Source organism: Artemia franciscana, chromosome 13 (assembly GCF_032884065.1).
Source record: "Artemia franciscana chromosome 13, ASM3288406v1, whole genome shotgun sequence".
Lineage (NCBI taxonomy): Eukaryota > Metazoa > Arthropoda > Branchiopoda > Anostraca > Artemiidae > Artemia > Artemia franciscana.
Genome location: NC_088875.1, coordinates 1,875,973 through 1,903,905, shown reverse-complemented (window position 1 = coordinate 1,903,905; position 27,933 = coordinate 1,875,973). Strand labels below are relative to the sequence as shown.

Genomic DNA, 27,933 nt, shown 5'->3' with positions numbered 1-27,933 from the left:
AACATCAGAAATTTCGCATTTCTTAGTTAGGGACTTGGAAATTCTGCTTAGAGAATGTTAGGAGTATATAATTAGACAGTGCAGTTTCCATTAAGATCAGATCAAAATAGCTGAAATCAAGCACTGTATGATGGTAATTCGTGAAACAGTTAATTTCTTCCACTTTAGTGCAAAGCGAAGCGCTATCCTAAAAACTTATACTGCACTTAATCTTAAAGGCTTGTGCGAAATTAGGTGGGTCGAAAGACATGATGCTATTCAGATCTCAAAACAGTTGATTGTGCCTATCTTTAAGGCCCTAGAGGAGATAGAGACAGACGGGGACTCGGTAACGTTGTCGAAAGCCAGAAGTCTGCTCAACAACATCCTGAGCTTGGACTACATAGTGACCCTCATTGTGATGGATTTTTTTCTTGGGTATACATTGAATCTATCTAAGCTGCTGCAGTCTGAAAACATAGATATGGTTATGTGCATTCAGTGCGTCGAAAGTGTAACAGAAATGTTCAAAGAAATCCGAAATAGTGCGGAGGGAAGGTTTCATCAGCTGTTTCTGGAAGCAACTAGGCTATGCAGAGAATTAGAAGTTACTCTTGTCATGCCACGAAAGAGGAACCTTTTCAAAATCCCAAGTGATATCCCGGCAGAAAAACATATAGAATTTTACTATCATGTCTCCATTTTCCTCCCATTTGTGGATCAGCGAATACAATCACTTGAATCTCGATTCACAAAGCATAAGGTCACGCTGAAAAGCCTCAGCGGAATACTGCCATCTTTTGTAGTGAAACAGCGTAGCACTGATCTTAAAGAACTGATCAAATTATATGCCTCAGATCTAACGAGTTCAGACTCCGCTGTGATGGCTGAGCTTGAACTATGGCGAGCTAAGTGGCTGAAAGTAGTACCCAGTCTTTTCCCGAAGACAGCAGTGCAGAGCTTGGCTGAGTGCGAACGTGGAATATTTCCGAATATTCACAAGTTACTGAGCATCTTTTGTGTCATTCCCACATCTACAGCATGTGTTGAGAGGTCATTTTCTTCGATGAAAAGGATCAAAACGTACCTTCGCAGTCGGATGAGTGAAGACCGACTGAATGGCTTGGCACTCTTGAATGTCCACAGAGATGTTCTCGTATCATCGCTGAAATTTTGGAAAAATTTGCTATTAGCTCTGCTCGAAGGTTATGATTTAAAGTATAGATAAAGTTAATCTGTATTTTCTGACATACGTGCTTTTTGCCTTTATTTAGTTACTAAATAAAGAAGTGCTACTTTATATCTGCTGTTTTGAAGGTTCCCCCCCCCCCCCGAAAAAAATTCCTGCCTACATGCCTGATATATAGATATGTATATATTTTTTTATTTTATTTTTTTTTATTTTTTTTTTTAATTCATCGTCTCTGATATATATATATATATATATATATATATATATATATATATATATATATATATATATATATATATATATATATATATATATATTATGCTGTTGTGTCACAGTTGATAAAGGTTTGGAAAAATAGGAAGACAAGTCTGCAAACCAAGATCTGAATATTAGAAGTTATAATGTTGAATATGGTCAAATATGGTTCTGAAGCATGGGCACTCCAAAAACTGGTTGAAGATTTGGTAGATGTTTTCCAAAGAAATTGCCATTTCAAATGTTATCTCCGGAAATGTTTTCCTGAGAACTTACCACATTTCAAGCAGTAGGCTGTAAGAAAAATGTAGTTCTATCCTGCTTTCTATGGCTTTAATAAGAGAAAGGTTGAGATGGCTTGGAAACATTCTATGGATGAAGGATGGCGAATTGCCAAAGATTTTCTTTTGGCCCACCATTAAGGGATGAACAAAAAGCAGGCTGTCTGCAGCTAGGGTTGGAGGATGTTATAAAAAAGATTTGAGGGAAATGGAAACTTCCTGGGGGGGGGAGTTAAAGAGGGAAGCTTTGAATAGATTGGGACAGAGAAGAAGCATGTGTAGCTGTTTTTGCCTCAGGCGGCTTGGTACTGTGGTGAGTCATTAGAACTAGCAGTAGTAGTAGTAGTTTTGATATCAAAATGTTATTTTGAATGTACATTTTCTGGAATTTTTGAAAGAGTTATCATAGCAAAATAAAAAGGGCAGCATTGTTGAAAACCCTAAAAAGGAAACTTACAGCACCACCTGGAACAACGAAGAGAATCACATTTTGGTAAATTTGTTACTGGCAATATGTCTATGATTTAGCTAGGAGGAAAGTGAGTGCATCACATGGATGATTTTTTTATTCTCTTTAATAATTCAATAAGTATCTTTGGGGGTAATTACATTTTTAGCCCTTAATGAAGTCTCAAGAGGTAAAAAAGTCCATAGTAAACAAAATATAAAACCATAGTTCTAAAGAAACTGTCTGGTGAGAAAAATTGCCATTCAAGAGTAGTAAATTTACTTAATAGTAAAATGTTGTTGCAAAAATTATTTGTAACGGTTTTTAAAAAGAGCCAGAAACCACTAAAAAATGACAATAATTCTTCTGTGACATCATTTTTAGAGGTTCAGGATCTTTTTAAAATTCCTGGATTTTTTTTTCAGAAATTTTTTTTACTATTCTGACTAGTAAATGAATCATTGCTCCCTTAATGGGGCTGAACATGGCACTACGTTATATCAAAAGGTTTACACATTTTCACAGGAAAAATATCAAAAGCCTCCCATGCAATCTCTAGGGCATACTATTAACAAAAAAAATAGATGTTTTTGCACTATTTATTCAAAATTGTCAATTTTAGACCATTTTATAAAATTACGACATTAGCCTCTCAAATATATAAAAATATGGTATTTTCACTTGCTCTTGAAGGCTTTGAAACAATCGTTTTCAGCAGTAAGGCACAGTGAAAGTTCACATTTTTTGCATCCAAAATTAGTTCATCCTGATTTACGCTCTTTGCAGCAGCTCTTCTTCTCTTCCTTTTTTTGCCAGTTATCTAAGCCATCAGCTTGAGTAGATACTGCTGGTTCGATTCAATTGTGACTTTGAATGGGGCGGGGACTTTCTTTGACATCTGCGGATGGCCTACCACTTATACTGTGGAGCATCACACGTGCCGAGGCGTACAATACTGCTGCAGCTTCAGACCTGAAGGCTCTCAAGATCATCAGTTCATTTGTCCTTGATGTGAGCACTTTGACTTGTGACCTGAAAAGAAGCCATCTGTTGCAGACTGCTGTGTCAATAAGCCACCAGATGATTCTCATATACCATTTTTGTGTCTGAAGATGAGTTCAGCACATCTCTACCAGCATGTTTACTAAATCTATGCCACCCATTTGACGGTTGTACTCATAAACAACGGCTGGCCTTGAAACTTCAAGCCTGGATTTATCCTTAACATTCCAGCATCTGCACATATCCTTTGGCGTTATTCCTGCAGAAGTTGATGCCAAGTAAACCATATTGTTATATAACCATTTCACAACAATAACGCCAGAATGAATGTCAGTCCTGTAATTGGAAGTTCCTCTCTCTTGTATTTTCATTTCACCATATTTGAGGAGCAGACTGCCCTTCTGTCATGTTTTGTTCAATGTACGAATACAAGGATTTTTTTTTTTTTTTGAGCAAACTTATTAGTTTAAAGCTTGAAACCAATTGTCAATGTAAATCTTGTAGTTCACTTTCTCTGGTAAGGTACTCACTAGATGTAAAATTATGTGGCCTTCAACTCCAAGGTCTGGCTCTAGGTTATCTTCAACAAGAGTGCCCTTACCTTGATAAACTTCAAAATCTGAAACACCGGCTCTTGTGAACATTTTTGTTCCCCACTTTGTCAGTTTTTTAGGAAATATTGTCTCAAGTTGCTTCGTCCCTTGAAAGGAATCATTTGCTTGTCAAATGAATGGTGTTCTTTGGGGCTGACTTTGAGAAACATGGAACGGATATGACCAAGGATGGGTGGAATCTTGTAGAGTTTGTCACATTCTTGTTCCTTAGATTTCTTAGCCTTTTCGTTGTCGTTGAAACAATGAAAACGTTTGATCTTGTCAAACCTTTGTCGATCCATCTCGTCGGCAATTACAGGGTATGTGGTTGCTGCTTCCCAATGCATTTGATAATAGGGAACTTAACTCACCCCCAATAATAGAATAATGCTCATGAGAACTTTTAGCTCTTCAACAGTGAGGCAGATGTTGCAGTTCAAAGTTTGAAATGCAAAGACATGACATTGTTCAAATAGCAGCTCACGAAATTCACTGTCAAAGAGTTTTTGGAAGTATTTCAGAGGAGTCTCCAAGATGTGTGGAACTTGGCAAGGCTTTCCTGTCCATGACAAATTAACTTACTCTATATCTACTTTTCTCCAGCTGAATTTTCTTGAACTTTTGATTTCTTCTTTGATTTGTCAATTCTTGCTGCTACCGGTTCTGTTGCTTACTAGAGGTTGGAGTTTCCCCTGAGTCATCATTGCTGGGTTCACTGCTAGCCTCCATGTTATCTCTTTCAAAATATAAGTGAGTATTGTCCAGTAGAGACAACAAGTCTGCATCAGGATCATTGACAAGATCTTCTGGAGACAGGAAGTCTGGATCATCGTCATCCTCATCATCTTACAAGTCCAACAACATCTCTTTATATACTTGGCTGCCTCTTCTGCGTCAATCTGGTGATTTTGAGCTCGTTTTCTTAGTCTGTAGTAAGATTTCACCATCTAGAAAGGAAAAAAAATTAGGCATGTGGCACACCTTGTCATTAAATGATATATAAAAATCATCTGTACCTTGATTATGAAGAGTAAGTTTTAAAACTAAAGTTAGGAAGACTAAGTTGCTTGGGCTTGGAATAAATGGGGGTGAAGAGGCCATTTTAAGCACTGAGAATAACAGCCAAATGAGTAGCCTCACTCACCTGGATATTACTATTAGTAAAGCTGATGGATGAAGTGAAGATGTGAAAAGTTAAATGGGCCAGGGGGATGGTGTTTTTTCAAAGTTAGGAAGATGAGTCTGTAAACTAAGATTAGAATATTAAAATCCATAGTAATGACAGTTGACAAGTATGTCATTGAAATGTGGGTGCTTTGAGTGGCTGAAGAAGATTTGATAAATGTTTTTTAGAGGAATGGCCATGTATCGAACAATGTGTATTGTATATCTATCAATAAGCTGTAAAAAAAATGTAGTTTTATTCCATTTCTTAAAGTAGTAATGCAAGATAAGATATTTGTTAAAAAAAAAGAATCTCTCTCACAAGTCCACAAAGGGCCAAATTCGAACTTAGAAGTCGACAAATCTTATGGCTGTGCCAAAAGTGGAAAAAATACAAAAAACAACAACGAAAAAGAACAATAATATTGAATGATCATTTATGAGTCAATAACTAAACTATAAGAAGTCAATTAAAAAGACAAATACTGGTCAAACTAAACTTAAACAAACACAAGCCAGAAACAGAATTAAAGGGGATGTTAAGAAAAATTTCGTTACCTTAGGTGTATATTGTATATCTATCGACAAGCTGTACAAAAAAGTAGTTCTATCCCATTTCTTAAGGCAGTAATGCAAGAAAAGATATTTATTTAAAAAAAAATCTCTCTCACAAGTCCACAAAGGATCAGATTCGGACTTCGGAGTCGAAAAATCTTATGGCTGTGCCAAAACTGGCAAAAATACAAAGAATAACAACGAAAAAGAAAAATAATACTGAATAATCATTTATGAGTCAATAATTAAACTATAAGAAGTCAATTAAAAAGACAAAAACTGGGTCAAACTAAACTTAAACAAACATAAGTCAGAAACAGAATTAAAGGGGATATTAAGAAAAAGGGGAAAGGGGGCAACATAAGTGAACAAATACAAAAAACTGGTCAAAAAATGGGGGGACAAAAATAAGTGAAATATAAGTGAAAAATAAGTGAAATAAGTGCAAAAATACAAAGAATAACAACGAAAAAGAAAAATAATACTGAATAATCATTTATGAGTCAATAATTAAACTATAAGAAGTCAATTAAAAAGACAAAAACTGGGTCAAACTAAACTTAAACAAACATAAGTCAGAAACAGAATTAAAGGGGATATTAAGAAAAAGAGGAAAGGGGGCAACATAAGTGAACAAATACAAAAAACTGGTCAAAAAATGGGGGGACAAAAATAAGTGAAATATAAGTGAAAAATAAGTAAAATAAGTGCAAAAATACAAAGAATAACAACGAAAAAGAAAAATAATACTGAATAATCATTTATGAGTCAATAATAAACTATAAGAAGTCAATTAAAAAGACAAAAACTGGGTCAAACTAAACTTAAACAAACATAAGTCAGAAACAGAATTAAAGGGGATATTAAGAAAAAGGGGAAAGGGGGCAACATAAGTGAACAAATACAAAAAACTGGTCAAAAAATGGGGGGACAAAAATAATAGAATAGACACAGACAAAGAGAACAAAATATAAAATATAGAAAAATTAAGAGGGAAACTGAAAAAAAAGAGGGAGAGGAACAAGCAAATAAGCGGACGGGATTAAGAACAGCTCGAGGCGGCCGTAATCTGGATGGGGAGTGACGCTTGGGGAATTTACTTGCCATCCGAGGGTTTGTTATTGTATCAAAACGGATGCACAACAAAACCCTCCTTCGCTCAAGGTTTTCAAAACTAGCTTTTTTTAGGAGCAGAGTATGGCACCTTGCCTTCTTTGAAAATTATTCGCAACGGTCTTTTTTGGATTGATTCAATTTTTTCTGATTCTTCACGAGAGATACCAGGGTGTCAAACTGGACAAGCATATTCGAGATCAGGCGGACAAAACACGTGTAAATCCTTAAGGTTTGGGAGGGGGACGCTAAATTTATTTGGGAGCTTAAGGAGGGAGATAGACGCATTAGTTCTATAGGCGATGTCTTTAACGTTGATATTCCACTTTAAATCTGAAGAAATTTTGACGCCAAGTAGTTAAAATGAGGACACATAAATTTCAGGAGGGATAGGATTAAGAAAACAGGGTGAGGATTTGAGGAAACAAATCGGCATTATCATGGACTTAGAGGGGTTTACTACCATGTCTAAGTCTAAGGCCTCATCTCCAATTACATTGAAGATAGCCGTAGGGTCCCTTCTTAAATTTCTGAAGCAAGTTTTAACAGCCATTAGGTCATCAACAAATTTCCATCGGTCAGGAAATTCCTTTGCGAGGTTGTTAATCATGACTGGAAAAAGGAGGGGACCTAGGATAGTACCTTGGGGTATGCCATTGTGGACAGGGAGAGGATTTAAACAATGGTTCTGGTATCTGACAACCTGCGATCTATTTGTTAAGAAGGAGGCAACCAAATTCACCAGTAAGGGATCAAGATTGAACTTGCTAACAAGTTTTTTCAATTAAAATATTGTGGTTAACAGGGTCAAATGCTTTCTGAAGGTCAATGAAAATTAAATTTAGCCAGGAGTTAGGCTTTTCGAGGATTTTACTGATTTGGTCAATAAGAGAAACGAGGCAATGGGAAGTAAAAGTGGATTTTAGGTTCCTGAATTGCCTCAGGTCAGTAAGAGAAAATAGGAGTAAGAGTAATTGGACAAACGCCTTCAAAACCATGCTTTCATTTTTCTTTTTCAAAGGTGTTATTAAACCCTGTTTCCAAATTGTTGGAATTAGCCCAGACTTGGTAATCTCATTAAACAGGAAAGACAAGGGTTTAGAAAGAAAGTCACTGAAGGTACTAATAATAGGAAACAGGATATCCAAAGGACAATCACCCGTTTTTCTTAATTTTGCGATTCTTCTTTCTCTCTCAGACGGGGAAACAGTGGGAAAAGAAGGGGACAAGGCTCCTGTTGGTAATTGATCAGACAATGCTGGAAGTCTCTGGAAAACGGAAGCGAGGGATTTATTTCGATTATTGGCAGTAACATCAGGGGACTCGGGTAGATTGAACTTAAGCTGCTCAAGACTCCTGCCAAACAGCTTTTCAACCTCGGAATGCCAATTTGTTGGGCTATTAGTGAACAATTCTTCGACCTTGTTTTTGTAGTACGATCATGCCAATTTACAAATTTCTCTTTTAATTGATTTTATTAGTTTATTGGCTTCATCCAGTTTGTCATTTTTGAAAAGCTTCAATTTGGTTCTTTGGTTCTCAAAAAGCTTTAGTTAGTGTTTTTATAGTTTGGTTAACAAAGGGTTTATCACTGGAGCACCTTTTAAGTCTTTTTTTCTGGAAAACAAATCTGATATTTATCAATTAGCTTTTTGTGGAGCGTCGCCATTTTCTCATGAAAAGTTTTTAAACTATAAATATCAGGTCTATCTTCAGTGTTCAGCCATATATCAAAATAAAGAAGACCAGAATTTTGAAGAGGGAGATAAGTGCCATATGCTTAAAATTTGAGGAGGGGTATAAAAGAACCGAAAGGTGAGAACTCCCACCTAATGGGGATAAACCTGAGGGGGGGGGGGTAAAAATTATACATGTTAGTTTAAAATAGTTTTTCCGAGTAGTCGGTATTTTAACAATTTGCTTTACTTTAAGTATGGAGCAAAAAGAATCCTTAAAAAAAGGCCAATGTTGGGGTACTTAGGAATAGCAAAATAAGCACTTCTCTGCAATTATTGGATGAATTTACGTTTTGAATCGATATTTTGATTTGGGGAAGAAAGCAGCTATTGCAGCAATATTAAATGGACGAGGGAGTACTTCTGGTCTAATACTTAGCCAAAGCATTTCATTATGCTAGGATAAACTAGGGACTCGGATAATCTTTGCGTAAAGGCTACTCTTAGTAAAGAACATTACACCGCCACCTCTTTTTTTCGAGTAGGACGGAGTTTAACAAATTCTGAATAATTTGTCAGGCGCAGGGACCCTGAATTATGGGTCCCTGCGCTTTACTTCAGTAATGTCTATAATATCTGTTAGATTTGATTTTGAAAGAACCTTGAGTTCGGTAAGTTTTTCAAAATTAAGACGTTCTGCATTAGTAGCTACAGGTTTAGGAAAAACAAATCGACTGGGGAATCATGACAGGGAGACTTGATGAGTTTGAGAATTTCCTGGGGGGGGGGGTAATTTAATATTATGATGCCTTGGAGAATAATGGTAAAAGAAGGATTTACCTTAGGGATTTGGATATGGCAAGGATATGGACGAAGCGTGATGGGGAAGATACAACTTTTTTCCATTTGACGGGAAGTGAGAACAATTAGGATTTATTACCTGACAATCATTAATTGCAAAAATTATCATGCCTGAGTCACGTTGACAAGGTAGGCACGAGGGGTAAAACGATTTGGCTGGAGGTTGGGTTTTTTGAAGATAGGGTAAGAAGGAGGGGAGGATTTTTAGTAGAGAGGAAAGGGGGAGATGGGGAGGCAAGAAGGTGGTGGGAAAAGGAAGTAAAGTGGGAACTTTCTGGGAGGAGGGAGGTCGGATTTACTTTGGCAAATGACGGGTGGAGGCCCAATACAGTTAAAAAATCTTGGGTCCATGGAGTGGATAGGGTATGCAAGGGATTTTTGACTGGGAGGGATATGAGTAAGAGGGGATTTCGGGAGGGTTTGGGTACGATGGTGTTTTGACTGACCGTGAGTAAATTTCTGGGTTTAAGGGGCGTTTTGAGGAGAGGATACCTGGGACATGTTGCTTTGTAGCAGATATGGAGGTAGGTAATGAGGGGTATTTAATAAGGGAGAAATGGGATCCGTAGTGATGCCAAAAAAAGGGCCTTTCCAGTGTGGAATCTTTGACTGGTAAAAGCTGGGACTCCCCAAGTTTGTGCACTTGTTTTTTGCAGCTTGATTATTTTTGCAAAAGGAAGAGGGGATATAAATATTCAGGTTATCACATCCGAAACAACGCCCACTTGATGCTAACTTACATAAAGGAACAGGGTAAAAATTACACTTTGCTTTAGTACACTTGCCAGTGAGGTAAAAACGACAAGTGCCATAACGAGCACTTCTTTGGTCGCACTTGCTATATAGAAAACGGGAATAAACTCTTAGACTAGCTTCATTCCGTTTTTTGAGGTTATGGGTAAGAAATCCAGGCAATAGATCCATGATTATAGGGGCACTTTGGATCAAATTTGCAATTTTTTTTTGCTTAAAAACCAGCGTTTTTTTTTACAACATCATTATCAGGAATACTTTTTGCCTACAGCGTGCTTGGAGCACGATCATTTCCTAAATCATATTTATCTCCAAATTTACAAAATCTGCCAAAATTATATTACCACATTTGCGAATATTAGAAGGGAAGTCATCATTATTAGGCAGATTCTCTTCCGTACTGTCAAAACGGATTCGGGCATCTGTGTTTTCAAGGGGAGGGTTGTAATTGAGTTGAATAGAGGTAACACTGAGGCCAGGTACAATTTCTGAACTTAGATTTATTTCACTTGTAAAGGTTAAAGTTGACGAACTTAATCCTCTGCTTCCTTCATTAATACTCATTGAGCTTAAGGACAATGTACTTTTTTGATGATAAGAGTCTGAAGTGTTATTTACCTCGTTTGGGATCGAATTATTTGGAGGTTGACTTCTTACTTTTATAAATTAAAGAAAAAACTGTAATAAGCATTAATACATCCGTAAAAATCTGGTTGTAATGAGGGACTTGCCATGACGCCGTCTGTTTGAACAGATCTTATCCATGCTGCATTCAGTGGTTTGGCACATTTCGTGCGTTGAGCCTTTGGGAAGAACTTCAAGGTCTTGGCGCTGGGGTTGGGCAAGGGATATTGATGGACCAACTAAACTAGGCCCAGTCTCATGAGGCACATTGGGTTTTTCTGTTAAAAAAGAAAGCTGGCCGTGTCGAGCATCAGGAAAAGGAGTAGGACCGCTTAAGTCACTTCGGATGCTAAGAATTCTTTCAAGTGGGGTACGAGGCCAGAACGGGAACAGAAAGACCCGGAGAAAAAGTAAGGTTTACCTTGGATATAGTAAAGCAATCAAGGCACATCCAGGAGTTAATCTAATTGGTAATATCTATCCTGGCACTATTTTCAGCCCCTGCGTGGAACCAAGAGTCACATTTAGCACATTTAATTGAGTTAGATGTAACTTGTTATCTGCATTCTGGACAATATTGTTTGTGGTTTGCCATTTAGTCATGCAAAGGTAAAGAATCACAGATTGTCTCTGGTACAGTAGCTTTGAACTTAGAGACATGTTGACAGGTTGAACTCTGATTACAAACTCATGAAAGAAAGGTCAAGATGACTATGCTATGTTTACGTATGAAGGATGACAGATTTCCCAAGATTGTGCATTTTGGCCATTCTTTGAAGACCACCATAGAGACCACCATAATTTGCCTTTTTAGCATTTGGATTACCTTCATCAACTACTATATATCTTTCAAAAAAAAGAAGATTTTAGAGCATGAAAAGGCATTACCTCTTATACTGGTATGATCTAATTTGCCAAGCCAAAGTTTACCAATCAAAGCACTTTCTCAAAGCAATATCCAAAAGAATTTCTACAGCACGTTTACCTTGATCTAGCATCTCATAAACAAAGGGAGATAGAAATAGAGAAGGAAAACAAGATAAGAAGATAGAGAGAGAGAAAGGGAGATAGAGAGAAGGAAAGAAATAAAGAAAAGGAGACAGAGAGCTTTTCATTGAAATCGAGAGAAAGAGTTTCTTATTGAAATTGAGAGAGAGAGAGAGAGAGAGAGAGAGAGAGAGAGAGAGAGAGAGAGAGAGAGAGAGAGAGAGAGAGAGAGAGAGAGAGAGAGAGAGAGAGAGAGAGAGAGAGAGAGAGAGAGAGAGAGAGAGAGAGAGAGAAAGAAAGAGAGGGAGAGAGTTTTATTGAAATTAGGAGAGTAAAAGAAAGAGAAGAGAGGGGAAGGGGAAGAGAATATTAACGTGAAAAGTGTCTCACAATCAAAAAGTTGTTACGAACTTGGTTCATTTTTTTCTTTTTATTATAAAAACTGTGCGTTAAGCTCTAATAAACAAAGGGAGAGGAGCAAGGAAGCTGTCGGACACCAAACTATCTTATGTTATTAAAAACCTTTCAAATTTTCTTGTGCAACTGCATATGCATCATATGCAGCACCTGCAACTGCATATATTTATAGAAAAAAATTAAAGCATACAGTAGGAGTCCTTGTTGGTTTGTTTACCTTAGGTAGCTCTTCCTTTCATTGAAATTGTAGTAGTGGTAGTAATTGATGCGTAAACAACAAGTCTTAGCTAATAGACAGTAGTTTAACTTACACATTGAATTTCCTGATCAAAGTTGTAATAGGTGTAATATCGTTTTTAGTTTTGTTATTATCATTATAGGCTGTTTGCTGATGTCTACAAAAAAATGGCCTCAAGGAACCTAGTTGCTTCAAATCTGTTACAACTTACATGTAGGTGTATATCTTTCCATAGACCTAGGAGTCCAACTCTTTCTATACAACAGGCAGAGAAATGGGTCTCTAAACTAAAACCTGAGGAAAGAGCCCTTCTGAGGCAAGCTCTGGAGAAAACAGAAGTACATTCTTCCGAGGTTCCAAAAACTTGTGATCTGCCTATGGTTACCGGTGGAGATTATTGGAAAGTGGCTGTTCAAAATGGCCTACCATTTGTTGGATTTGGATTTTTAGATAATGCAATAATGATTCTTGCTGTAAGTTATTTTTTAAGTCCTTATTTAATAGACATCCATTAGTGCTAATCCATGGTCATTGTTTTTATTGTTATTAAATGGTTGAACATATTTAATTTATATTGTCATTATGTATCATGAATCTGTCTTTAGCTAGGAAACTATTCATGATAAGAAATTGAAAACGACGGAAATTAAATCTTATGGAGTAGTACTACTGTTTTTAGCTAGTTTTTATTCTCTAAAAATGCTAAATCACTGATTTTATTGCTATATTTGCATTTTAGGTCAATTCTCTAAGTCTTAGAAACCCTAGTCTGATGCGAAAACTTCAAGGCATGTAACTACAAGCCATTACGAGAAGCATTGAAAATTCATAATGCATAGCCTCCTTTCCTTGAGCACCCTTCACAATGAGTATTTTGAAAGTCCAAAAATGTCAATTTTATTTTCCACTCAACTCTCTATCCCTTAACTTCCCACTACACATCTCTACACCTCTCTACTTCCTATTTCCTCACATCCCCTTCCCACAAAACTTACTGAGCATTAGTCAATGAGGATATATGGCGCTTGGACATGTATATTGGGAGATGCAGAGGTGATATATGAATAAGATCTTTGTGTTTTCATATGTAGCTTAATGCATTACCAAATGCTAATGTAAATTGCCACAATTTTCTAGTTTTCCTATTGAATTTTGGGAGGATAGAGAGAGGGAATGTGATCCAAATGGATTCAAAAGCTGCGTACATTTTTTTTTTTCGTTGAACTAAAGGCATGTTTACACCCCCTATCCTCTTACACCCCTAAATATAGACACATCAATCCAATATCTTATTAAAAGAGGCTTGTTGTAGTATGCTTTTTTGCTACTGCTTGTTTGTTTAAATAAATGCATGTCAAGTTCATTGATTGAATAGAGTTCTGTTTTGGCGTCTTAAAAAAATGGACGTGAAGGATCAATACAACCTCTTTTCCTAATTTCTTCCTATTAATTAAGGTTCTCACAGTTGTGAGGTTTTAATTGGGTTGTTTACATGGTAAGAACTTTTAAAGAAGAGCAACGTTAAAAAATATTGAACTTTTCGCACTAAGAAGCGATGTAATCACTTTTTTCTTCCGAATTTGTTCTCCTCGTTAGGGTCCCCCTTGCTTCATTATGTATACTCTGAAAGATTCTGGATGTATATTATAGTGCCGACCACAAATTCTTCATGTGAGTAGAACCGTGGAAAACCTATGGGAAAAACCCATGATCGCAATACAAATCGCATTCTTTCAATACAGATCTTAAACTGAATGAATTTCATGCATGGTCAGAAAAATTGGTTCTAATTAGGTTTTTACTTAGATGAAGAATTTGAGGTCGGTGCTATAACAGATAAGTACCAATTTTTTAATAATTCTAATTTTCTTCGGCTTAAAAAAGGCAATGCCCCTTCATCTAGAGTTTCATCAATTTGATTAACTATCTAGTTCAGTGGTTTCCAGACTTTATATTACCACGGCTCCCTTAAAAATATTTGATCGTATGGTGCCTCCCTTCCATTTTACAAAATAATATTGGCATGAAAATTTTTAGTTCTATGAAATCTATTTGAGAAAAACTATTACAAATAAAGAAAATGAAAAACAAATTTATATTATTGTTTTTTTAAAGAGAGCGATATGCTTGCCTATTAGCACAAAGCTTGTCAAGTCTCGGTGTCAATCATGAGATAGCAACACAAAGGTCTTTTTTTGCAACCAAACGAACATAATATTTCGTTTTCATTTCGTCCAATGCATTTTGCACTTCACCTAATGCAGAAAATCCTGCTGTGTTTAGACAAGATTTTGCGAATGGCAACAATATTTTAAAGATTTATTTGACAAAATACCATATTTGCTCTTAATATATAGCCAAAATTGAGTTAGAGATGCATTCTGAAATTTATGTTTTAAAGAAGTATCAGTCAAGATAAAGACAAAGACAAATCAAGATAATTCAATCAAGTTTTCTTTCTAATTACCTGTTGATTCATATTCATCATTTTCTTCGTCGATAAATATATTCTTTATCCACAAAAAGTCTGTAAAATTGAGATCATAAAAATAATTCGAGAAATGAATTAGCTAACCGTCCCAGTGCTCAACAGATGGATTTTTGTTTGCTTGTATGTTATCTTGGGTGCATAAATTCAGATGTTGAAGCATTTCAAACTCATTTTTCCCAATTTGTCTTTCAAAGCTCCATTTCTTATGAATGCTTTTACATTACCTTTTTGAGTAAATAGATATATTTGTGGTTCTTACATCGTTTTATTCAAAACACTAAATTGTCCGATTATTTACATTAAACAGATCAGTTTAATAATTAAATTACCATCCCTAAATATGCTTGCGTCCTCGTTTTGGTTTTCTTTGATTACCATTGCAATTTTCACTTTGAGTTCATGTATGCTCGTAATAACTTTAGCACGAGATAGCCTTCATACTTCACAGTAGTACAACAGTATGGTACAAAATAAGATAAAATAATATTTATTTTCAAAAGGCTATCACAAGCTCTAATAGAGCCGAATTCGCTTCATATGTCCAAAAAGAAAAGGCAAATAAAAAGAAAAAAATAATACAGCGAGACAAAAGTAAAAGGAACACCAAACAACCATAAAGGTAGGTCCCATGTCGTCCCACGGCCTTGTAAACATTCTAACTTATAAAGAACCTATCAAACAAGTTTTTGTCTAATAAGAGAGTCATACTTACTCCTGCCGTTTACCCGTTCCATTTAACCGAACATTTGGAAAACTACAGGTTCTATGACTATCTTAGTTGTATGACTATCTACCTTAGTTCTGCCACAGGAATGACGCGCCGACGGATGATAGATAGACTTATCTATTAACAAATCAACTGAGATCATTTTTATACAATCCTATTAAGGACTTATGCCAGATTTGCCTCTCACTCAATCGGACTATCTGTCTTGGTTTTTTCTACAATTAGCCATTGCTTGGTGCCCAAAACTACTTGGTTTTAAGTCAAGTTTGTAATTTTGGTTACTCTTGTAAAAGCAATTAAGTTTTTTTTTTTTTTTTTTTTTTTTTTTTTTTTTTTATACAAGAGCTGATCTGTGGAGCATACAGTGCATCGCGATAACATCGGGTGTTTTCATTTTAACTAGTCCTAGAAGGCCAATTATGTGTCCGGATATTGATTTTGCACCATCTGTACAAAGTCAAACGCAATTATTCTAAAATATTCCTGTCTCTTTAGAAAAAAGTGTCAATTACATATAAGTTTTACGTGATATGGCTTTTCCAGGAATAAGTTTGCAAAAAAAATATTTAGTTATATTATTATTTTAATATATTGAAGATATCCAATCAAAAATGCGTATCTGAGAAACTAATTAATCGCAAACATTATATCGTCTATCTTCTAAATTGTCTATTTTTTCAACCGTGAATGGAGTATCTAACAGAATCTATAAAATCTTGCTAATTCTACCTTGAGATTGCAAACCTAGTATTTGTTGAGCCTGGGCCAGTAAATGCCGCAGTCAGGAAAGCGTTAAGATATTTTGCCTAACTGTGTAGTTTCAATTTTATTTCGTTTTTTGTTAATCCTGGCTAATACTCGCGCCTCCCCACAGACTGGCCCATGCCTCCCTGGGGAGGCGTGCCTCACATTTTGGAAAGCGCTGGTCTAGTATATCCCTTTGGTAATCTTGCGCCTGGGGTAATACCTCAACTAGTGGACAGTGCCTGATTTCGGACATCCATTTTTAAAAAAAATTCTCCGATTGGAGAATCTAAATTTTTAATAAATTCTCTGAAGGGTTAACGTTTGAACCTAATCTTGAACTGGCTAATATTATCTGCTAGCTTTATACCATCCGAGGGAGAATTCTATGACTGTGGTCCCGCAAATGCGGAAATAAAGATCATCTTTGATAACTCTGACAAGTACTATTTTAAATATCACACAATCTCCTAAAACGCAAACATTTTTGTTTTATAACATTTCTGCTCTTTTAAAGCTTGAGACAAAAGAACTATTCCAAAGCAAACAACCATAAGACCGGTACACACTGATAAAATAATGGTTAGAGGACCATTAGAATTATTTGTGGTAGCTCATTGCTTAGCCTTTTTATAATACCCAATCCTCTCGACACTTCTGCTGCTATTATTTCACAATGTAGTTTCCGACTCAAATTACTATCGCGATAATATAGAAATTTTTAACACTAAAAGCATGATTTAAAAATGCACTTTTCGGACAAACCTTATTTTTTAAAGCAATGGGAGTACCAACTCCACTAAATTCACAAAATTCGTTTCAAAAACATAAACAGATAACCAGCTAAAACTTGTCAATTAAACTTACCAAAACTTGCCTGCTAAAACCTCGTAAAATTTACCATTTCATCTTCAAAATCTCTTACCATTCGTTTCAAAAACAAACAGATAACTAGCTAAAACTTGCGAATTAAACTTACCAAAACCTATCTGCTAAAACCTCGTAAAACTTACCATTTCATCTAAGGCTTTTATTGGCCTTTTCAATCAAAAGATTTACACAAGATGATATTACTGTAAAGGAAGTGTCATCAGCAAATGGCGTTATTAATGCCCCAGAGGTATACAATCTATATACCTCTATAGATATATATCTATATATATAGATATATAGTATAGATATATTGATATATATATATATATATATATATATATATATATATATATATATATATATATATATATATATATATATATATATATATTGTGTTATTTATATCTATATATATAGATATATTGTATGGATATATCTATACAATTTATATACCTCTATAATCTATCTATAGATATAAATCAGGTACTGTAGGGGCCCAAGCACCGAATCTGCTTGATCTTCGGAACGGACACTATAACCCTTTGAAATGCGACCATCAATATTCACTTTAAGTATTCTCCTCTAAGATAAGACTCTAACTAATTCAAAGATACATCCTGAATCCCTAATCAGCGTAGCTTTCTCAATAAAATCTTAGAAACAGTATTATCAAAAGCTTTACTTCGACCTATTAAGATTGAAAGTGTTAATTCGCCATGTTCAAGTACCGAGTTCATAAAATCTGTGAGAATGTGTACTGTGTGTATTGTAGAATGGTCTTTCGTGAATACAAACTGTGTTTCCTCGAGAAGTTTATGTAGTTTCGAGTAGTTTCGAGTAAACACAATCTTCTATGCATAACATTTTCATACAGTTTTGAAAACAAAATACCACATTGAATTTGGTCTCCCGTAGTTTTCAAACCTCCTTTATGCAAAGGGTTACCGTAGCTTCTTTTAATCGCGGCCGAAACCCACCCTTTCCAGTAATGCAAGGGAGGGGCAACAAATCAACCATCACTAACTAATTTAAACCATCTAATTAATTTAAACGAATTTAACGAATTTATTATTATTAACTTTTATTATCATTATTACTTATCATTTTATTACTTATTTTTATTACTTATTATTTATTATTTATTATATTATTATTAATTTAACTAATTTAACTAATCTAACTAATTTAAACTAACTAATTAAAAGTAGCTAAAAATATGAGATATTATGGTGGTATCTTAGTTTTAATAAGGGCATGGTTGTTTACAAAATTATTTACGTATTCCTAGCAATTCAGAAAACATTGTATGGGTTCGAATTTCTCTCACAAATACAAAAAATTGATGCTTAGGTTGGTATATATAGCTCCTCAGAATAGCTCATATAGTAATGAATCAACATGGGATCTGCTTGAGGAAGAGAAATTAAATAAAAAAAACAAGTTTTTTCAACTGAAAGTAAGGAGTGACATCAAAACTTAAAACGCACAGAAATTACTTCGTATATGAAAGAGGCTGCTTCCTCATCAACGCCCCGCTCTTTACGCTAAAGTTTGACTCTTTCTCTCAGTTCTTGTTTCTAAAACAGTAAAAAACTTTAGCGTAAAGAGCGGGGCGTTGATGAGGAAGCAGCCTCTTTCATATACGAAGTAATTTCTGTGCGTTTTAAGTTTTGATGTCACTCCTTACTTTCAGTTGAAAAAACTTGTTTTTTTTATTTAATTTCTGAACGTTTTTGAATCAATGCATGTTTTGATTTTGGCTCTCCGCAGAGGAATGATCAAAACGAAATTTGCATATTTTTTTTTGGCTCAATGGCTTTCTCATAATTTTGATCGAATGATTTTGAGAAAAAAAGAGCGAGGGACGAAGCCTAGTTGCCCCCCGATTTTTTGGCTAATTAAAAAGGCAACTAGAACTTTTAATTTTTTACGAATCTTTTTATTGGTAAAAGATTTACGTAACTTATAAATTAGCTTACGTAAAGAACTTTTGTATTCTCATGTTTTTATTACATATATGAGGGGATTCGCCCCATCGTCAGTACCTCGCTCTTTACACTAAAGCTTAAATTTTATCCCAATTCATTAAGAATGACCCCCTGAATCACAAAAGCCGTAGAATAAGTAGTTGAAATTACCGAAAATACTTTAGCGTAAAGAGCGAGGTATTAGAAGGAGGTGAGCCCCTCATATGGGTAATAATTTCTGTTTGTTTTAAGTTTTATTGCTGTTCCTTACTTCCAGCTGAAAAAGCTTTTTCACTTTTATTTTTTAATTGTTTTTTTTTTAATAATGCTAGTAAATCCTGCTCTCCCTTCATGGAAATTTTCTTCTCCCATTACAAATTCTCGAAGGAAAGTTCCCCCAGAATATCCCCCTCTTCTCAACCCCTCCCCCAAACCAAAAAAATCCTCCTGAAAACGCCTGTATACTTCCCAATAACCATTACTATATGTAAGCACAGGTCAAAGTTTGTAACTTGTTGCCCCTCCCACGGGGACTGTGGGGGAGTAAGTCGTCCCCAAAGACATAGTTATAAGGTTTTTCGACTACGCTGAATAAAATGGCTATCTCAGAATTTTGATCCGTTGACTTTGGGAAAATAATTAGCGTGGGAGGGGGCCTAGGTGCCCTCCAATTTTTTTGGTCACTTAAAAAGGGCACTAGAACTTTTCATTTCCGTTAGAATGAGCCCTCTTGCAACATTCTAGGACAACTGGGTCGATACGATCACCCCTGGGAAAAAAAAAAAAAAAAAAAAAAAAAAACAAAAAAACAAATAAACACGCATCCGTGATCTGCCTTCTGGCAAAAAATACAAAATTCCACATTTTTGTAGATAGGAGCTCGAAACTTCTACAGTAGGGTTCTCTGATACGCTGAATCTGATGGTGTGATTTTCGTTAAGATTCTATGACTTTTAGGGGGCGTTTCCCCCTATTTTCTAAAATAACGCAAATTTTCTCAGGCTCGTAACTTTTGATGAGTAAGACTAAACTTGATGAAACTTATATATTTAAAACCAGCATTAAAATGCGATCCTTTTGATGTAGCTATTGGTATCAAAATTCCATTTTTTAGAGTTTTGGTTACTATTGAGCCGGGTCGCTCCTTACTACAGTTCGTTACCACGAACTGTTTGATAAGACATTTAAGTTGTCGGTATGAAAATGATTATTTTTAGTTATGAGAGATTTTAACGCTTATATTGGGTTGCGTAATGAAATGAATGAAGCTTCTTTTGTAAGAACTCCAGATTTGATACCTGATATTTATAAGACATCTAGAAGTAGCAAGGACTTTAAAAGAAAGGTTAATTGTTGGGGTAAGAGGCTTCTAGAGCTATGCTCTGATAGTGTGCTTGTGGTTGGAAATGGATGATTTGGTAAGGATAGAGAGGTGTGTGAGTTAACCTGTCTGTCAGGGGAAAATCCAAGCACAGTTGATTATATATTGGTTGGGCTCGAGCTTGTGAAATACACAATGTGCGCTGAGGCTCTAAGTATCATATGGTCAGATCATTTTCCAGTGGAGGTTAAACTAAGCCTAACAACGGGAATCGTGGGAAAAACAAATGTAGTGGGAAAAGAAGAGTAATGATGATTTTGAAAAAAAAAAATGATTATTATAAGAAGCCTTTAAAGACTGAGTGGAGGGGTGAGGAGCTGGAGTCATCGGGAAATGAACTTTTAAGGTCCGAGGCAATTGATGAATAAATCATCAATGGATGTTGATATGACTGAGTGAATTATGTTCAATGATTTAAAGGTGTGTTCAAAAGTCTGAAAGGTTAAATAAGAAAATGAATGCAAATTTCTTTGACAATGTAAAATTATGTAAAATTATTTAGAAGATTTACTAGAGGCAGTTAAAAATTACTCTTCATCTGAGGAAAATCATGAATTATTTTTGAGATTTAAAGAAAAAAGAAGATCATGTAAAAGGTTGATAACAAGAAAAAAGTGACAGAAGCTTAATGAAGAACAGAAGGAGCTTGAGCAAGCTTTTAATCTAGGTAATACAAAAGATTTCTGGTCAAAAAGGAAATCAAATGATAACAAAAAAAGGCCCTATCAGATATCCCAGCAGTCGATACTTGGTCAAGTTATTTAGCGAGTATAGAAGGGGAATGTATAGAATTAAGTAAGGAAAATTGGAGCGATTTTGTGTTGTTCCCTATGAGAGGAAAGGATTATGATTTGGTAAGAGAAGTTTCGTAAGAAAAAATTAGATAAGTTGTAAGAAATATGAAAGGAAAGTCTGGACAAGGAACAGATAGAAAACCAACAATTTTGATAGAGGTCACTTGGTGTGGTATTGCCTGTGTTAGTTTACATATTTAATAGAATTATTAGTTATGGAGTATGGCCTTCTGCATGGAGGACATCGATAATGGTACCTATATTTAAAGGGGGGAGTCCCAGGGATCATGAGAGTTATTGGCTGATAGCCTTAGCTCCTGTATTTAGCAAAATCTTAAAAATTTTATATAGCCCGTTAAATGATTGGCTAGAAGGTTTTGGAGTTATAAAAGGAGAACAGGGAGGTTTTAGAAAAGGTTATACTACTACGGATACAGGTTTTATTTTAAGTGGATTAATTCATACGTATGGACCAGGAAAAAAAAATTATATTTTACATTTTTGAACTTAAAAAAGTGTTTCTATGATGTTAATAAATTTCTGCTTAGAAAAAGCCTAGGCGATGTGAGGCTACCTTTTTGTTTTATTCGTTTAGTTGTAAATATGTATTTTGAAACTAGTGCAAAAGTAAGAGTATATGGTTCGGGTCTTTTGAGGCCTTTTAAAGTTAAGAAAGGAGTAAAGCAGGGAAGCGCCTTGTCACCTCGACCTTTTGGGCTGCTTATTAATGACATTGTTGAATTTTTAGCAAAAAAATGGGCTCCATCAGTGAGAATAGGTAATAAAAACATCTGAGTGCTGTTGTTTGCGGATGACACTGGTCTAGTGGAGAATTCAACACATAATTTACAGAAGCTTTTGGATTTAACAGATGATTATCTAAAGATGAAGTGTCTTCAGGTAAATGTTCAGAAATCAAAAGTGGTTATATTTAACAAGAGCGCTGGTAAATGTGAAAGTGAATTTTGGTTTAAGGAGGAGGAGATACAAGTTGTGGATAAAATTAAGTATCTTGGATATATATTTTTTAAAGTAATGGAATACGGAATTCATATACAAAGGAAACTTTCGAGGGAAGAGCAGCAATGTTTTCAATTCTCCGGAATAAAGTATTGGGAATAAAAAATTTGTCCTTGCATAAAAGGGCTTTTTATCGAGAGTAATGCCCGTTCTGCATTACGAAGCAGAGATTTGGGGGCATGAGAAAGCGGCTCAGCTAGAGAGTATTCAATTAGGGTACTTTAAGAGATTCTTTGGGCTGCATAGAACAACTCATTGCCAGTTTTTAAATGTCGATCTAGGTATATGTCTACTGAATAAATTAAAGACTAGTCTCAATGATTAAATTTTGGTTGAGAGTCGCCCAGTTACCGAGTGACTGGTTACTAAAGACAGCTTATGAAGATTTACTCTCGCAGGGGAAAAAAGATCATGGCCACTAAAAATAAAAGACATTTTAAACAAAATAGGGTTTTCCTTTGTTTGGAATGAAGGTAGAGGACCAATGGATATAAATGCAAATTGGGAAATGAGATTAGGATAGTACTAGAGAATCAAATGACTCGAAAATGGAGTGAGGAGATAAAAAAAAATCAGAAACATTAAAGTTTTATAAGGATGTTAAGGTGGTTTGTGGGCAGGAGTCCTACTTTAGGCTGAATTTACCAGCTAGATATTTGACGTTGTGGATGCAGCTTAGGGCTAATCGCCTGCCAATTAGTGCAAGATTTAAAAGATATTTCCAAAAAAAATTATTCTAAAGAAAGATGTTCCAATGAAGACAGATATAATTGCCCTCTTTGCAGTATTAAAGAGGATTATTTAGTGCATTGCTTAAGCCGGTGTCAGGGGTCCTCTACAATAAGGAAAGGGATATTTGGAAATAATGAATTAATACTTCCAGGTGTCTTGAATGAAGATTATTATACTTGCCCGCTTTGCAGAGTTAAAGAGGATTATTTGGTGCATTGCTTCAGCTGGTGTCAGGGGTTCTCTACGATAAGGGAACGGATATTTGGAAATAATGAATTGATACTTCCAGGTGTCTTGAATGAAGACAGATATACTTTGCAAAGTTGAAGGGTATTATTTAGTGCATTGCTTATTGCCGAAGATTTTCCGTTTCGACCAACCGTCTGGGGCTATACGGAAAGCAGATTGTCCTCGCCTGGGGTGGGAGAATGTCATAAATAAAGATTTAAAGGAAATGGGAACTTCCTGGGAGGGTGTAAAGAGGGAGGCCTTGAATAGATTAGGCTGGAGGAGGAGCGTGCGTAGCTGTGTTGGCCCCAGGCGGCTTGGTGCTGCAGTGAGTTATTAGTAGTAGTAGTGGTAGTAGTATTGCTTAAGCCAGTGTCAGGGGTTCTCTACGATAAGGGAAGGGATATTTGGAAATAATGAGTTTATACTTCCAGGTGTCTTGAATAATACGTCGCCTCAGTTTATATGTAGAGTAGCAAGGTATCTGGAAATTTTGTTAAATAAAAAAAAATAATAAAAAAAAATGTCAGCATAAACTAAATGTCATATTTTATTGAAGTATTTTTCCGAGTGTTCAGCGTTCTTTTCAATGACCTTTTTTTTCAAGTATTAAGTACTAGTATTAGGTTTATGCAGTGTCTCATTTAAGTGTTTTATGATGATCGCTGATAAAAGTTTATGTTATTTGTGCCTTTCATTTATGTTATTGTACTGTGTTCATGGCTTTATATCCAAAGAACATATAACAATGCCTCCAAGGTTGGCACAATCCCACAGAGCCCTGGAGCAAGGGCTTTAAATTATGCTCTGGGGACATATAAGGTTTTTATGGAATGGGTGGTCGTATTAATCCAGATGGGTGTCATTTGATTTTAAATTGGAAGATATAGTCCCTTTTTTAAGAGTCAAAGTGAATTGAGAGAAACCAACACCTCCTCCCCCCCACGCCAATCATTTTTTATAACAAATATTCAAACAAAGTTTTGAGACATCAGTTTCTTTCAGCATTGTTGAAAGGCACATTATTTTTGAATTTGGGTTATATAGTATGTGTTATTCTGAAAATGTATGCATGTTTGACTTCTACTTTCCCAAAATACGAAGGACATTTAAGAATAGTCTTTCACAGAAGCTCGAGGGGAGTGTTGAACTAAATCATAACATGTTATGTGTTGTCAAAAGGGTGTATCAGGAATGACTGAGTATATTAATTTGGAATTTTCGGGGAATGATAAGGGAGATGATCAATTGACCAAAAAGGCAAAATTTGCTCGCTACTACTGCAACAACTACGGCTGCTTCTACTGCTGCCCCAAGTACTATTTACCACTATCACTAAAACTACTACTTTTGTAGCGAGTATTATTAAGACTGAGGATATCACTGCTAACACTGATGCCACTGCTACTTTTTCTTATGCTACAACAGCTTCTAAATTGCTCTAACTGCTACTTCAAGTGCGCAACTTGCAAGGCTTAGAAAATTAAGCTCTCAGAAAACACTTAAAGGGGGAGATCGATTGACCAAAAGGCAATGTGCTACTATAACTGCTGGTGCTACTATTACCACTAATTAACCTAAGGGTATTAAGACGAAAATTTTGGGTAATATTGTAACTGTATTGAAATCAAACAGTTCGTGGTAACGAACTGTAGTAAGGAGCGACCCGGCTCTATAGTAACCAAAACTCTAAAAGATGGAATTTTGATACCAATACCTACATCAAAAGAATTGCATTTTAATGCTGATTTTAAATATATAAGTTTCATCAAGTTTAGTCTTACCCATCAAAAGTTACGAGCCTGAGAAAATTTGCGTTATTTTAGAAAATAGGGGGAAACGCCCCCTAGAAGTCATAGAATCTTAACGAAAATCACACCATCAGATTCAGCGTATCAGAGAACCCTACTGTAGAAGTTTCAAGCTCCGATTTACAAAAATGTGGAATTTTGTATTTTTTGCCAGAAGGCAGATCACGGATGCGTGTTTATTTGTTTTTTTGTTTTTTTTTTCCAGGGGTGATCGTATCGACCCAGTTGTCCTAGAATGTTGCAAGAGGGCTCATTCTAACGGAAATGAAAAGTTCTAGTGCCCTTTTTAAGTGACCAAAAAAATTGGAGGGCACCTAGGCCCCCTCCCACGCTAATTATTTTACCAAAGTCAACGGATCAAAATTCTGAGATAGCCATTTTATTCAGCGTAGTCCAAAAACCTTATAACTATGTCTTTGGGGACCACTTACTCCCCCACAGTCCCCATGGGAGGGGCAACAAGTTACAAACTTTGACCAATGCTTACATATAGTAATGGTTATTTGGAAGTGTACAGGCGTTTTCAGGAGGATTTTTTTGGTTGGGGGAGGGGTTGAGAAGAGGGGGATATGCTGGGGGAACTTTCCATCGATAATTTGTCATGGGGGAAGAAAATCTCCATGAAGGGAGCGCAGGATTTACTAGCATTATTTAAAAACACAATGAAAAAGTTCTTTCAGCTGGAAGTAAGGAACAGCATTAAAACTTAAAACAAACAGAAATTATTACCCGTTTGAGGGGCTCACCTCCTCCTAATACCTCGCTCTTTACGTTAATGTATTTTTAGTAATTTCAACTATTTATTCTACGGCTTTTGTGATTCTGGGGTCATTCTTAATGAATTGGGACAAAATTTAAGCTTTAGTGTAAAGAGCGAGGATTTGACAAGGGGGCGAACCCCCTCATATATGTAATAAAAATATGAGAATACAAAAGTTCTTTACCTAAGCTAATTTATAAGTTACGTAAATCTTTTACTAATAAAAATATTCGTAAAAAATTAAAAGTTCTAGTTGCCTTTTTAATTAACCAAAAAACCGGAGGGCAACTAGGCTTCCTCTCCCGCTCTTGTTTTCTCAAAATCATTCGATCAAAATTATGAGAAAGCCATTTAACCAAAAAAAAAAAAAAAAATGCAAATTTCGTTTTAATTATTCCTCTGCGGAGAGCCAAAATCAAAACATGCATTGATTCAAAAACGTTCAGAAATTAAATAAAAAAAAAAGTTTTTTTTAACTGAAAGTAAGGAGCGACATTAAAACTTAAAACGAACAGAAATTACTTCGTATATGAAAGAGGCTGCTTCCTCATCAACGCCCCGCTCTTTACGCTAAAGTTTTTTACTGTTTTAAAAAGAAGAATTGAGAGACAGAGTCAAACTTTAGCGTAAAGAGCGGGGCGTTGATGAGGATGCAGCCTCTTTCATATACGAAGTAATTTCTGTTCGTTTTAAGTTTTAATGTCGCTCCTTACTTTCAGTTAAAAAAACTTGTTTTTTTTATTTAATAAATAAAACAGACTGTGTCCACATACGTTGTCAAGAAGAAGTAGGCTATCAGCAATGCTTCAGGACCGGTTGATGGTAATAATTTAAAAATTTCATCCTGTGTTGAAGGGGATGTTGAAAATTTATAAATTTTAAAGGGGATGTTAAAAAAAGGTGCTAAGTGTATACTGCTACTAATGCTACTACTACTACAATTATTGCTACTACACAAGCTAAGTGTATTACGGTGAAGCTTTCAAGGAATATTCAGGCGGATGCTGAACTAAATCAAAACAGACTATGATCATTTAGATTGGCCATTGGGTGACAAAGCAATATCACAATAACGGCTTATATCATTTAGTTAGATCTTTCAGGGTAAGCTGTGATAGATTTTGAACTTGCCAGAAGATACTATGTGTAATCCAAACTTTGAAAGATCATAGATGAATTTTTTTGCGAATGTAATTAAGTTTTAATTTTCAGGTCAACTAGAGGAGGTATAAAAGTAAATTACACACTACTATTTGGGTCTAGATTTTTGAAAGGATGTATGTTGTTTAAAATAGTTAAAGTTTTCTCCAGCATACAAATAGCAGGCGAAACTATAAATTCTTAAAAATAAACCGAAAACATTTTAACTATTCTTTTCTCTTTTCCTGAAAAGACTATGACAGTATAAAACGAAAAGAAATGAAATTGAACAATTTTGGAAATTGAATAAAAGTGCATCCAAAGAGGAAGAAAGGCAAAAGAAAACAGTTCTGTAGGAGAATTCCGGTAATTTTCCCCAAAATTTTGAAATGAAAACAAATTTGGTTTATAATACCATTTATCGTACTTGCACAAGAAATGATCCTTTTGAAATTTTGATTCAATTCCAAGTTATGAGTGGCTTTTCTATTTAGGACTAGGTCAAATAGCTCCCTAAGCTTAAAGGCACATTTTTGCAGAGCTAGCAAAATTTTCCACAAGTATGTCGATATGCAAACCTGTCCGCTTAGTTAACCTTTCGTGTTGAAGCTACTTGCCTGTAGCTACTTAAGTGCTACTAAAAAACAAATTTCTAAACAAAGAATTAAAGGTCTATTTCTTCTTTTAAAAAAATTCACAAACGGAAACGACACTATCTTTCTCTAGATTGGAGGTGATTAGAAATTATATAAAAAAAAGTTTTAAAGGAGCAATATTGAAATCTAAAGCGAACAGAAATTATTCCATAAAGTAAAAAAATATCATGGCAGAGGTGTTTCTAAATGAAATTTTAATCCAAAACGAGCGAAGATAAGTTTTCTCGAGGGAAGTAAAGAGCGAAGTTGAAACTTAAAACGAACAAAAATGATCACTTCACAGCCTATCTAACATATATCAATAAAACTAGTGCAAATAAATCAACTGTCGATATTTCCCTATATTTGTAGGATTACATAGCCAAGTATAAGAAACAAGAATAATGATTCGGGATTCAAAAATAAATACGTAGCCTCAAAACAACAAACTAATCTATAACGCTTTTCATAGTCTTACAGGAGCTGTGATAT

At 35.4% G+C, this 27,933-nt stretch overlaps 2 protein-coding genes across 3 annotated transcripts in view; both read left to right on the top strand.

Annotated features, from left to right (window-relative positions):
- Positions 1-27,933, top strand: part of LOC136034374 (transmembrane protein 65-like) — a 54,250-nt gene that overhangs the window by 13,116 nt on the left and 13,201 nt on the right. For both annotated transcript variants that reach the window (XR_010619169.1, XM_065715517.1), the window contains exon 2: positions 12,281-12,611. Coding sequence is in view for 1 of the 2 variants with exons in the window: in XM_065715517.1 (XP_065571589.1) it covers positions 12,306-12,611 (306 nt within the window). In the remaining variant the exon portion in view is untranslated. The remainder of the gene's footprint in view (positions 1-12,280; positions 12,612-27,933) is intronic.
- On the top strand, positions 131-1,207 carry LOC136035053 (52 kDa repressor of the inhibitor of the protein kinase-like). Its single transcript, XM_065716650.1, has one exon. It carries the CDS (start codon positions 131-133, stop codon positions 1,205-1,207), a length of 1,077 nt encoding a protein of 358 aa, XP_065572722.1.

Bases quoted from the DNA above. Each gene is read 5' to 3' on its own strand.
- LOC136035053 (XM_065716650.1), top strand. From the start codon at position 131: ATGGTAATTCGTGAAACAGTTAATTTCTTCCACTTTAGTGCAAAGCGA.